This window comes from Contarinia nasturtii, unplaced genomic scaffold (assembly GCF_009176525.2).
Source record: "Contarinia nasturtii isolate CC-2019 unplaced genomic scaffold, AAFC_CNas_1.1 Cnas_scaffold_4311, whole genome shotgun sequence".
Classification (NCBI taxonomy): Eukaryota; Metazoa; Arthropoda; class Insecta; order Diptera; family Cecidomyiidae; genus Contarinia; species Contarinia nasturtii.
In genome coordinates, this window is record NW_022201606.1 from 2,883,725 (window position 1) to 2,895,939 (window position 12,215).

Genomic DNA, 12,215 nt, shown 5'->3' on the forward strand with positions numbered 1-12,215 from the left:
TGATCATTTTTTTTTTTAAAGTCGTGTCCATGTCACATATTTACTAACGACCTCATCAACGAAATGGCGGCTTAATGTCAATCTGCACATACGTATACAGCGCCATTCGATACAAATATTTGTTACATGCAAATTTGCGGTTAAAATCAGAATGAAAAACGAATGCAATATTAGGAAAAATTAAATGTTTTATTTAATTTATAACATTATCTTATCGTTTATTTTCGACATTTAAATCTTATATTGCAATTAGAAGCTATCTAGTCTATTAAATCACAAGAAGAATTCGGAGACATTGTTAAACTCTAATTAAAGGGCTGGCACCTTTACCAAAACAACTTTCGAGTATAATTCTTCGGTAATATTTTCATCGTATGATTCGTGCTCGTTGAAAATATGGTTGTCCAAATTGCCGCTTTGAATTTGTAGATAATTGCACGTATTGCATATGAAACCACACAGATCACCAGCAGATGAATTGATGTCGAAAATGCTTGTAACTTTCTCTTTTGAACAATTGTCGTGTTTGGCTTTGGTTTTTTGCAATTTTTTGCAACCAGAACAATAGAATGGGTTTTGTTCTCCGGTGTGAATAAGTAAATGCTTCATCCATGAATCTTTTTGCATTGTCATCAATTCTTCACAGAAGAAACATAAACCGTGAATTTGGTCATCGATTTGTACGAATTCTTCGTCTTGCTTACGAATTCGGGCGGCCATTGCAGGCGAAAGGCGTGAAATGAACACTTCAGTGTCTGGATGTTTTCGGGCATAATGAACTGCCAAATGTTTATCGCTAGATCCGCACAAAAAACAGAACGATTTATACAAATAGTTGCTGCAAAACACTTTTTTGTCGTCGTTTTTCGGAATTCGCGATGGTTCCACCTTAAACTTTGGTTTGGTCGTTGATTTTGGGAATTCACTGCGATACGATGACGATTGATCCGTGTTCGAAATGCCGTGTGACGTACTCGGTCCATCTTCACAGTAAGAAACATTGTTTGGCCGACGAGTCGATCTGGTGCGAGCTAAAGTGTAAACAATATGACAAATCAAAATGGTACCGTAAATAGTTCTATGTGTTTACCTGAAATGGGCTCGGGTTTTGGATTGATGAGGTCCACAGGTTCCGTTGGTTCTTCCACATTTACTGTGGCACTGGAATCATTTGAACTTCCCGTCTTCTCTTCTTTCTCCCGTTCATCATACTGTTCATCATCATCTGAATCATCAATCTGAATTGTTCCTGCTGCAAATTATCAAACATTTAAATGACCATTGGACAACAAATTCATATATATATATATTCTTACATTTTTGTGTGATAATTGAATTCTGCTGTACATTGTTGTCAGCTGAGCATTTTTCAATAGTGGAATGTGCTTGGACACACGATGACACTTCCATACACGGTATATTTTTGTCAATGTTGTGATTTTTATCCGATTTTGTCCATTTTTCTGATTCCGAATCCGAATCGATTACAATTGGTTCACTATTATCCATTTGATCGTCAACAAAATTATGGACAATAATAACAAAAAAATTTTTTGTTTTTTTCTTAATTTTCAATTTAAATTATGTATATGATCACGGTCAATGATTGACATCTATCGAGCTGTCAGTGCATCGAATATAATTATTGTGACTGTGTTCTTGAAGTGAACTGATAAATTTGAATAAACAATTTTCGCTTTGTAGCTAAAATGCTGCAAGCGCTCAAATTTGTTCGAAGATATACGCAAAAGTACCGCAAACCACCTCTTCAATGTGTATTTTGTTATTGTGTTGTTCGTTTATTTTGTTCCCTACACAAAACGAAGTGCATGTGTGAGTGAGAGAAAGAGCGTGTGAGAGAGAAAACGTCCAGAATCAGCGTATTCTATTTTTGAGTGCACAACCGCTTTGTAACACAATCAACGACAATATCTCAAAGACGTTGTTCTTGGTCAGCAAAATATTTCAACATAAAAACCAAAACTTATCATACATTTTTGTGTGAAATGTTTGCGTTTGTATTGGATTGTGTGCAAGAATGAAACTGAAAGAAGAGTCATGTGTTTACACAGAATTTAAGTAAAGTGTTTTCAAACTGATTGACTTGTTGCATATATGAAATCGGTCTCTTCAAACTTCTATTGTATATTATTTTGATCGGGTATACCTAAATTAAGTCTTTTTCATAAATTCATACAGAAAATACCCTTTTATGTGATATAAAAATTGATAAAAATGATGCGAATAAATTTGAATTTACCGCTGAAGCATTAAAATCAGATCGATAACAACTTGAAATTAAGGTGCAAATGAATATAAAACATGCAATGTGTAAGTATATGATTGATATATAAATCATAAAAATTAAAAATTATATTATTTTGTAATTAAAAAAGAAACTATCGATTGGTATTTAATAGTTCTTTAACGATGATTGGCATTGAACGTACGTAGAAAAAACGTTCAGTCAGCATTAACAAAGCGATAAACGCACACAATCTAACGCAATCGTTCAGCATGGAGAATGGCAGCTAAAAAGATTGAATGTGAACAAAAGAGACACACTGCTGTCAGCGAATATGCGATAAGTACACTTGTATGGAATACCTATCGTGCTATCGTTCGAAATCAAATTAACCGAACCATCAAACATACACCCATACACATGCATTTCGATCATGAAACACAAATACATCGATTTGCTTGATTTATTTTTTTGTCTCATTTTCAACAAATATTTTTCTTTAAAAATATGAAATGAATTATTGGTTACATTTCAAAAATCATTTTTTCTAATGCACTACAAAAATCTAAAATGACAAGCTTTGTAGCAATCGTATGTCTTTTCGGTCTAGAGTGACCAATATCTGTCTCGCTCTCGCACAATAGCAATACATATACTTGCAAGATTTTTCATTCATGGCGTCCATTTTATCGTTTTCAATGAGACAACCACAGTGGCAGTAACGACGGTGAAAAACTGTAATGTAGTTTAACGCATCAATGTGAAATGGGTTAGAAGAAGAAGTTTGTGTAACATTTATGTGTAGTGTTCATTTTAACTTTAAAAAAGCTATTCCCTTTGAAATAAGCGATATTTTTAGTAAATAAAGAATTTAATTGTCAATTTTGGGTCTGAAATTTTTTTCAAAAAAAAAGCAGAACAAGATTGGATTGTAAGCAATACATAGTGCAAAACTCAGCGAAAAAATTTCTTTATTCGAACGCTTGCCATATGCACGGAAAGCGAATAGTTCAATGCGACACACATTCTATACAGTCTCTATATGAAACATGAGTCAGGTAAAGAAAAGTCGATTTTTCACAATTGAATCGGTATTTTTACGGGAAAATTTTTACATTTTTAAAAAATTCAACATTTTTTCAATCGATCAACAGTTTTTTTACTCCTGGGTGTGGCCATTTTCTATTGAATTTTTACTATTGAATTTCGACAAAAACGTACGCATTTCATTCAATGTGCTCAAAAATTTGTGTATCACAATGCATGTTGTTTTGGTCTGATATCAAGATAATATTTGTTCTGTTTACCCCAAAGATTGGTGGTGGATTTTTTGGGTTTCCATCTAGTGTTCCATGCATTTTTTGACTGTAAATCGTACTTTGTACCTTGCCACGTAGAAAAAATGTGATTTTCTGCAAATTGATTGGGGACCCTTTTTCACAATTTTCAACCAAAACAAATGCCTTCAAAACAATCATTCGACGGTTAATTACCTCGATTTCAATGGTTTTAACGAAATTTTCTATATTTTTCACGTTTTTCCATCATTTCAAGTCGTCGATGATCACATTTTAAGGTTACGTAATCATCTTTTACGCAGTTAAATCGAAATTTTCATTGTGATTATCAAAAACTGAAATGAAAAGTTATAGTTGTTTTTGGCGCCTTTTTTGAATTTATACGGCCAATGACCTTTAAAAATCGATTGTTTACAAATATTTTCATGATTTTTGTCTATTTTTCGTCAATTTTTTCCCTTGAAATTCTGTAATAATTCCATTTTAAGCTCTTTGTTTGTGTTTTCATTGAAAAATCGATCAATTTTTGGTAGTTTTAAAGAGTTTGTGGTGATTTTTTCGGCTTTTTTCCCAATTTGATCATTTTATGAATGAATGCTTTATTTTCCAAGGCTCCACCATGTGAATTTGTTGAGTAAATGTGTAGATTCAAAGAACGTTTACTTGATAATCTATAGAAAATGGTAGTTTTACATGATTTTACACGGATTTATTGAATTGTTTACATTTTTAACGACAGGATCTTGAAGAAAGTTTCGAGTCCAATAGAGATGGCAGCAACAGTGACGGTTCTTCATCCGGTAGCGATAGGTAATTCAGTGAAATTGGATTTTCAAGTGGTGTTTTGTTGGTGGTTAATTGATGGTGTTTTTAATGGATTTTTGATGCCATTCATAGTGATTCTGATGGTTCGACATCATCGTCAAGCAGTGGCTCATCAAGCTCGTCAAATTCAAGCAATCCATCACGACAAAGTCGTCAGTCAAACGCAAATGCAAATGTACCGAACCCGATAGCCAATAATTCAAGTGGTGGATCATCACTAAATCAGTCAAAGAGTTCAACAAAACATTCATCGTCGGAAGAGTCGGGCACAGATGGTTCGCAATCAAGTTCAGATGATAGTTCCGACAATGAAAATGAACAACAAAATAATTCAAATGCGAGTAGTGCAAATGACACAAACGAGTCAGATAATGCAGAGAATGAAGGGAATCAAGAGGCGGATTCGAAAAGCAGTGACGATGATGATGAAAGTTATCAGGTTACAAAGCGAAATACAAGGCCTAGAAAAGCACCACAGCCACCAAAACGAACAGCAGCAAATAATCGACGAAGGAAAAAGTATGTGTTTTTTTGTGATGATTTAGAAATTGAATAGAATTGAATAAGATATATTTATTGATTTAAATTGTGCTGTTATGTATGATATCGTAGATGGGATGAAACATCCGATGAAGAAAGTGCTTCAATGGAGCCTAGCAATAGCGAGGACGAACAATATAGTGATCACAATCGTAGACCGCGTAGACAAGTAGCTGTTGCAACAAAGAAACAACAAGCCAAACGAAAAGCAGCCAGAAAGAAAAATTATTCGTCTGACAGTGACTCTGATGACGATCCGAAGAGGTGCGTGTGTTTTTTTTTTTTTTTTTTTTTTGAGTGGTTAACTATTGAAATGTGATGAAGAAGTAATAAGTGATTTATATAAATATGTTTGTATGACAAAATGATAGGTCTGCGACTCGTCGTGCGGCAGCTGCAGTTAGTTACAAAGAGGCTAGTGAAGATGAAAAGACCGATTCGGAAGACCTGATTGATGTGGACTATGATGAATCATCAGTATTAGCGACGCAAGAGGAATCGGATAAAAGCGAGACGATCGAACGAGTGATTCAACGACGAAAGGGAAAACGTGGAGATACAGGAAATAAGACAACAATCTATGCATCGGAGGAACAGAATGGTGTCGCATCAGATTCACAAGCCGATGTCAAAACAGTGTCATCATCAAAACAAAATGGTGAGATCGAGGAACAGTATTTAATCAAATGGAAGGGCTGGTCATACATTCATTGCACATGGGAATCTGAGGAAACGATACGCGAACAAAAAGTCAAAGGTATTAAAAAACTTGAAAATTATATAAAAAAAGAGCGTGACATTGAACATTGGCGAAAGTATGCCAATGTGGAGGACATTGATTACTACGAATGCCAGTTGGAACTGCAACAGGACTTGCTGAAATCGTACAACAATGTCGAACGAATTATAGCCGAATCACAAAAGCCGGATGGTGCATTAGACTATTTGTGCAAATGGGAAAGTTTACCATATTCCGAAGCAACATGGGAGGATTCAAGTCTTGTGCTGCGCCATTGGCCGGAAAAAATTCAAGATTTTAATCGACGTGAAGAATCAAATCAAACACCATCTCGACATAGTCGTGTCATTAAATATCGTCCAAAGTTTCAACAGCTAAAAAAGCAACCGGAATATATGGGCGAGGACAGAGGACTCAAGCTACGTGATTATCAAATGGACGGTTTGAATTGGTTAATATTAACATGGTGCAAAGAGAATTCTGTGATTTTAGCCGATGAAATGGGTCTAGGAAAGGTAATTATCACTCGTAATATGATACACGTATAAAACTTATGTTATATATAGGCTAATTTTGAATTTATCCATACACATTTCAGACAATTCAAACCATATGCTTTTTAAACTATCTATTTAAATCACAATCATTGCACGGACCATTTTTATGTGTTGTGCCGTTGAGTACGATGACCGCATGGCAACGTGAGTTTTGTATTTGGGCACCAGAAATGAATATAATCACATATTTGGGCGATGTTCAATCTCGTGAAATTATTCGGCAATATGAATGGTGCTTTGCCAGTACAAATCGACTGAAATTCAATGCAATTCTCACAACTTATGAAATTTTGCTAAAGGACAAAGCATTTTTGGGTTGTGTTAGCTGGGCCGCATTACTCGTTGATGAAGCGCATCGTTTGAAAAACGATGATTCGCTCTTGTATAAAGCATTGTATGAATTTGAAACGAACCATCGCCTTTTGATCACCGGCACACCGCTGCAAAATTCACTGAAAGAGTTATGGGCTCTGTTGCATTTCATTATGCCGACCAAATTCACTAGTTGGCAGGAATTTGAAGAAAAGCATGAAAATGCCGCCGAAAAGGGTTATACAGGGCTACACAAACAATTGGAGCCATACATATTGCGGCGTGTTAAAAAAGACGTAGAGAAGAGTCTTCCGGCTAAAGTGGAACAAATATTACGTGTAGAGATGACTTCAATACAAAAACAATACTATAAATGGATTCTAACGAAGAACTTTAATGCATTGCGAAAAGGATCAAAGGGTTCGTCGAGCACATTCTTAAATATTGTCATAGAATTAAAAAAATGCTGCAATCATGCGTCGCTAATTCGACAGAATGAACTGGAGCAGGCGTACCATCACGGCGATGCTCTTCAAATGCTTCTAAAAGGTTCCGGCAAACTTGTACTGCTCGATAAACTTCTGTGCCGTCTCAAAGAAACTGGACATCGTGTACTCGTATGTATTTCTCTTTTTTCATCATTTTCAAACTTATATCAAACATATCTCATTACTGAATGACATTTTTTTTAATAGATTTTCAGTCAAATGGTTCGTATGTTGGACATTTTGGCAGAGTATTTACAAAAAAGGCATTTCACATTTCAACGGCTGGATGGAAGCATCAAAGGAGAAATTCGAAAACAAGCATTGGATCACTTCAATGCTGAAGGTTCTCAGGACTTTTGCTTTTTATTGTCGACACGTGCCGGTGGCTTGGGTATTAATTTAGCCACAGCCGACACCGTTATTATATTTGATTCCGATTGGAATCCACAAAATGACCTACAAGCTCAGGCACGAGCACATCGTATCGGCCAAAAGAATCAAGTGAACATTTATCGATTAGTTACTGCCCGAAGTGTTGAAGAGGATATTGTTGAGCGTGCCAAGCAAAAAATGGTTCTTGACCATTTGGTTATTCAACGGATGGACACAACTGGTAGAACAGTTTTGGACAAAAATAGCTCGTCGACATCGACACCATTCAATAAAGAAGATTTATCGGCAATTTTAAAATTCGGCGCTGAGGAATTGTTCAAGGATGAAGCTGAAGGCGATGGAGACGATTTGATATGTGATATTGATGAGATTCTACGACGGGCAGAGACACGTGATGAAGCACCAACCATGGTTGGCGATGAACTCCTTTCTGCATTTAAGGTTGCTTCATTTGCTGCATTTGATGAAGACGCCGAAGAATCGGTTGTCAGTCCATCGACCAAATCTGCATACAATAAATTGAGCAAAGGAAACGATGCAATTAACGAAGGTTTGTATTTTCTGCTAGTATTCCATTTTCAAAATCTGATTCAATTCGAAACTATATTCGGTGCACCATAAACTGGCGCATAACATTTGTTCATACCATTAAGAATAATACTATTGAAATAGTTACAGGAGAGACGTCACAAGACTGGGATGAAATTATACCCGAGCATATTCGACGAAAAGTTGAAGAGGAAGAGCGTAACAAGGAAATGGAAGATTTATATTTGCCACCTCGAAATCGAAAAACCCTACAACAAATCAATCAGCAAGCAGACGGCGGCAACGAAAAACGTGGCAAAAAACGAAAGAAGCAAAAAAGTGACGATGATAGTGACAATGAAAGTGCAGCCGGCAGTGATGAAGATCGACCGAAGAAACGCGGACGACCATCACTAAAAGAGAAATTCTGTAATTTCACTGACGCTGAACTACGGAAATTTATCAAAAGTTATAAAAAGTTTCCGGTGCCATTGAAAAGGCTGGATGCAATTGCATTAGATGCTGAACTACAGGAAAAGCCATTAACCGATTTGAAAAAGATCGGAGAAATGTTACGTGATCGTTGTGTAAAATTCTTAGCTGAACACAAAGAACAACCGCAACCCGATAAAAAGGCAGCCAAAGCAGCTGCTGCCGAAGAGGATGGTGAGGGTGGAAAGAAGAAAGGTGTTCGTGCTGGATTCTCAATAAAATTTGGTGGCGTTTCGTTCAATGCAAAAACACTGATGGCGTGCGAAGAAGAACTGGCACCTTTGGACCAAGTAATACCCAGCGATGCAACAGAACGTTCAAAATGGATTTTCGATATTAAAACGCGACCGGCCAATTTTGATGTAGAATGGACCACCGAAGATGATTCAAGACTATTGCGGGGCATTTATCAATATGGTATTGGGTCATGGGAATCAATGAAAATGGATCCATCGTTGAATCTTTCTGAGAAAATTTTAGCCAATGACAGCAATAAGAAGCCACAAGGAAAACACTTACAATCACGTGCCGAATACTTACTCAAAATCATCCGAAAGAATTTGGAATTAACAAAGGGAATGAATAAGGGCAAAGGTAAAAAGCCACGCAAACCAAAAGAACCGAAACCGGCCAAATCCAAAGATATTATTGAAAACGAAAACATTTCATCGGCTGACGATGAGAAAAAGAAAAAAGAACATCATCATCATCATCATACACCGATTGTCGCTGCACATGAAAATAACAATTCGAATGATCGCACGGCATTAAATCAAAGCCAGCCACATAATCATCAAACTGCTCAAAATATACCCAATAGCCACGATGAAGTTAGCAATGGGTCTGCCACGAAAGAAACTGCCAAAAATTCAACAAAGAAAACAAAAGCTAATAAAGAACAAAAGAAAAATAAAACAAAAGTTGACGGTCCGATGCATTTCACTGCAAACAATGAGCCACGTGCTCTGGATGTGCTCGGCGGTTTGGATCCATCTGTTTTTAATGAATGTAAAGAGAAAATGCGACCCGTTAAGAAAGCGTTAAAGGCTCTCGACAACCCTGATCAAAGTCTCAGCAATGCCGATCAAGTGAGCCATACGAGGGAATGTCTAGTTCGAATTGGCAAACAAATTGAATTATGCCTGGCAGAGTACAAAGAACAAGATAAAATCAAAGAATGGCGAAGCAATTTGTGGCACTTTGTCTCAAAATTCACCGAATTTGATGCAAAGAAACTGTTTAAATTATACAGACATGCAGTGAAACGTGCCGAAGATGAAAGTGATGCAAAATCAACGACAACAACATCGCCCGCCAAAAATTCAAAAGATTTGGCAAAAGACTCAAAAAGCGGCCATGACCACAAAGATAAATCAAATCAAAGTTTGGACGAGAAACAACAGCGCAAAGAGAAGAAGCGAATGCAACGGGAAAAAGAGCGAAGGGAAAAGGAAGAACACAATCGCCATCGGCAAGATGATACGAACAACACTATGGATAATGGTTTGCATAAAGATGATTCAGGCAAACGAAGGCTTGAAGAAGGCGAACTGGTTGAAGACACCCCAACAAAATCATATAAAAGGCAACATCCAGACAACAGGTACATTTCCAAAAAAAAAAAAAATTTCGACGAATATTCACTAATGACAACAATTGATTTTATAGAAGTGGTCGTTCAGGCAAAGAAGAACGCAGCAGGTGGGATTCAAATGATCACGAGCATGGTCGTGTTCGGCACAATTCTGGATCGCATTCTCAACCAATAAATCCATCACATTTGCCGAACGCACAACGCGTGCCGCAGAATTACGACGGGCGAGATCGTTCAATGTATAATTCGGGTGATGCAGAGCGATGGCGTGACAATAGGTAAAAAAGCAAAAAAAAAATCCAACAAAGAATTAAACTAATGAAGTAACATTGTCCCAAAAGATATAACGATCATAAACGCTTTGATGCCTACAATCGCGGAACTCCACATGGTTACCATAGCAGAGATAACAGAGATCACCGTGACAGAGATCGTGACAGAGACCGAAGGGGCATTGACAATAAAAGGAGGTAAAATTGGAAATTTTTTATAAAGTTTTTAAAGTTGAAATTAAATCCAAATCGTTGAAATTGCAGATATCAGCAGCCACCAATGGGATACCCAAGTAATCATTACATATCTCACAATGCACCTTACTACCCTCCAGATGCCGCATCGATACCAGCGAACAGCAGTAATGCCGCACCCTATAGATATCCGCCCGGCAACAGCAGTAGCTCCGAATGGAGAAGTCGCGAACAAGAATTTGATAATTATCGACGTGAATATGATCGACGAGCTCCGCCACCACCATCGGGTACTTCATAACAAAACTCAAACTCCGATTGAAAAAAAATCGAAAGGATAAGAAACAATGCGGAAAAGAATCGGTCTCATGTGTGATGTTTAAATTTATCGACTAGATATTCCTTTCCTTTAACTTATTTGTTTAAGCTAATGAAATGATGTTCTCTTTGTAAACAGAGAGAAAACCGCAATTACATCAACAATCTTTAATCTTTTTTTATGTGAAAGAAACAACAACAAAAAAAAAAAAAAATTATAATAAAGATGAACGGGCAACTTTATTTTAATTATGATCAGCACAAAAAGATATGTTTTTGTATACACTTCGTGAATGAATGTATGCTTTTGTACAGAAATTCGTGTGCAACATTGATTGAAAAAAAAGTGAAATTTTTATTAATTATAAAAAAATTGATGGAGACTGTAGTTTTATTTTTACTTCAGCTGTGTAAACATGAACGACTTCTCGATAAACAATAAACTAAATAACGAATTCGAAAAAAAATTGAATATTGTCGCAATTAAGCAATCAAAATATATTTATTTAATGATGATAAAAATGAAATTTTAATCAATACTGCAAACGAAAACAAGAGACAACAAATTAAATCATCGGGAATAGTGGAAAAATTGAAAATGTTGGAAATTGTTTTGTGATGAAAATAAATGAAAGTAAATATAAAATTGAAAAGAAACGTCTGAAGATATGTCAAAAAAATGTCAAATAAATGATCATTTTGCTAACAGCTGAAAACATAAATTACTTGTTTTGATTTTGAAATGGTGAGCATGCTGTGACTACAACATCAACAGGGTAAATACTTACGAGAAAAGTAAATTGTTTGTGTCCAACCTTCAAAATAATAATCAATGAAACGACATATTTTCGGTATCCATATTAATTACTAATCATATAAATATTTTTTTTTATTTTTCTCCGTTTAATCTTAATTTTTATAATTTGGTTGTCACTTACTTTAAATATAATTTTCAAAGCATTTGTTTTGTGTTCTATCGCACGTGTGAAGTAAATTGTTAAAATTGATCAAGAATTTACTTGATTGGTGTGTGTGTGTGTGTTCTAAATGCGTGTTTGGCGCAAACACACAATACTGATTTTATTCTTTTTATTTTTCTCTTTAATTTTCCAATTTTTCCTCTTTGGTGGATAATGATTTTTATCTAAGAGTAGTGCGTTTGATGATGTGACAGTAAATGTATGTTTCATATTTTGCGTTGACTTGTATTTTGTGTTCGGCAACATGAAATGGTGATTAAGTCGTATAATTGCAGTGAATCGAATATTTATGGATCGGAAATGGTATAGAACTGATGACATTTTCAATTCCGTAGAATGAATGTGTGTAATGTGTGTGTGGCCATTGTAAACAGCCCCGCTTATAAGAATGGTGCTGATTTTGAAGAAGATATAATCTATCAAAAGATGTAATAATATT

General features: G+C 35.8%; 2 protein-coding genes across 3 annotated transcripts; one reads left to right on the plus strand and one right to left on the minus strand.

Annotated features, from left to right (window-relative positions):
- Positions 1-170: 170 nt before the first annotated feature.
- On the minus strand, positions 171-1,789 carry LOC116350571. The gene is made up of 3 exons (XM_031782396.1): positions 1,317-1,789; positions 1,091-1,252; positions 171-1,031 (listed from the first exon to the last, which is right to left on the minus strand). Exons 1-3 carry the CDS (start codon positions 1,507-1,509, stop codon positions 310-312), a joined length of 1,077 nt encoding a protein of 358 aa, XP_031638256.1. The 5' UTR covers positions 1,510-1,789; the 3' UTR covers positions 171-309.
- Positions 1,790-2,974: 1,185 nt separating this feature from the next.
- LOC116350570 (chromodomain-helicase-DNA-binding protein 1) lies at positions 2,975-11,011 on the plus strand. Of its 2 annotated transcripts, none has more exons than XM_031782394.1 (11): positions 2,975-3,303; positions 4,283-4,353; positions 4,441-4,887; positions 4,981-5,172; positions 5,280-6,162; positions 6,246-7,133; positions 7,212-7,947; positions 8,070-10,020; positions 10,086-10,289; positions 10,353-10,481; positions 10,548-11,011. In XM_031782394.1, exons 1-11 carry the CDS (start codon positions 3,295-3,297, stop codon positions 10,777-10,779), a joined length of 5,742 nt encoding a protein of 1,913 aa, XP_031638254.1. In that variant the 5' UTR covers positions 2,975-3,294; the 3' UTR covers positions 10,780-11,011. The 2 variants fall into 2 exon arrangements, with proteins under 2 accessions (XP_031638254.1, XP_031638255.1); XM_031782395.1 differs by having other exon boundaries at positions 8,076-10,020.
- The last annotated feature ends 1,204 nt before the right edge of the window (positions 11,012-12,215 follow it).

What these genes read in the sequence shown, in the direction of transcription:
- LOC116350571 (XM_031782396.1), bottom strand. Translation starts at nt 1,509, where the DNA reads ATGGATAATAGTGAACCAATTGTAATCGATTCGGATTCGGAATCAGAA. An exon ending in TTCAATTATCACACAAAAAT is followed by an intron (nt 1,253 to 1,316) that starts GTAAGAATATAT and finishes GATAATTTGCAG; the next exon opens with CAGGAACAATTCAGATTGAT. An exon ending in AAAACCCGAGCCCATTTCAG is followed by an intron (nt 1,032 to 1,090) that starts GTAAACACATAG and finishes TTTACACTTTAG; the next exon opens with CTCGCACCAGATCGACTCGT.
- LOC116350570 (XM_031782394.1), top strand. An exon ending in TCTGATGACGATCCGAAGAG is followed by an intron (nt 5,173 to 5,279) that starts GTGCGTGTGTTT and finishes ACAAAATGATAG; the next exon opens with GTCTGCGACTCGTCGTGCGG. An exon ending in ATGAAATGGGTCTAGGAAAG is followed by an intron (nt 6,163 to 6,245) that starts GTAATTATCACT and finishes TACACATTTCAG; the next exon opens with ACAATTCAAACCATATGCTT.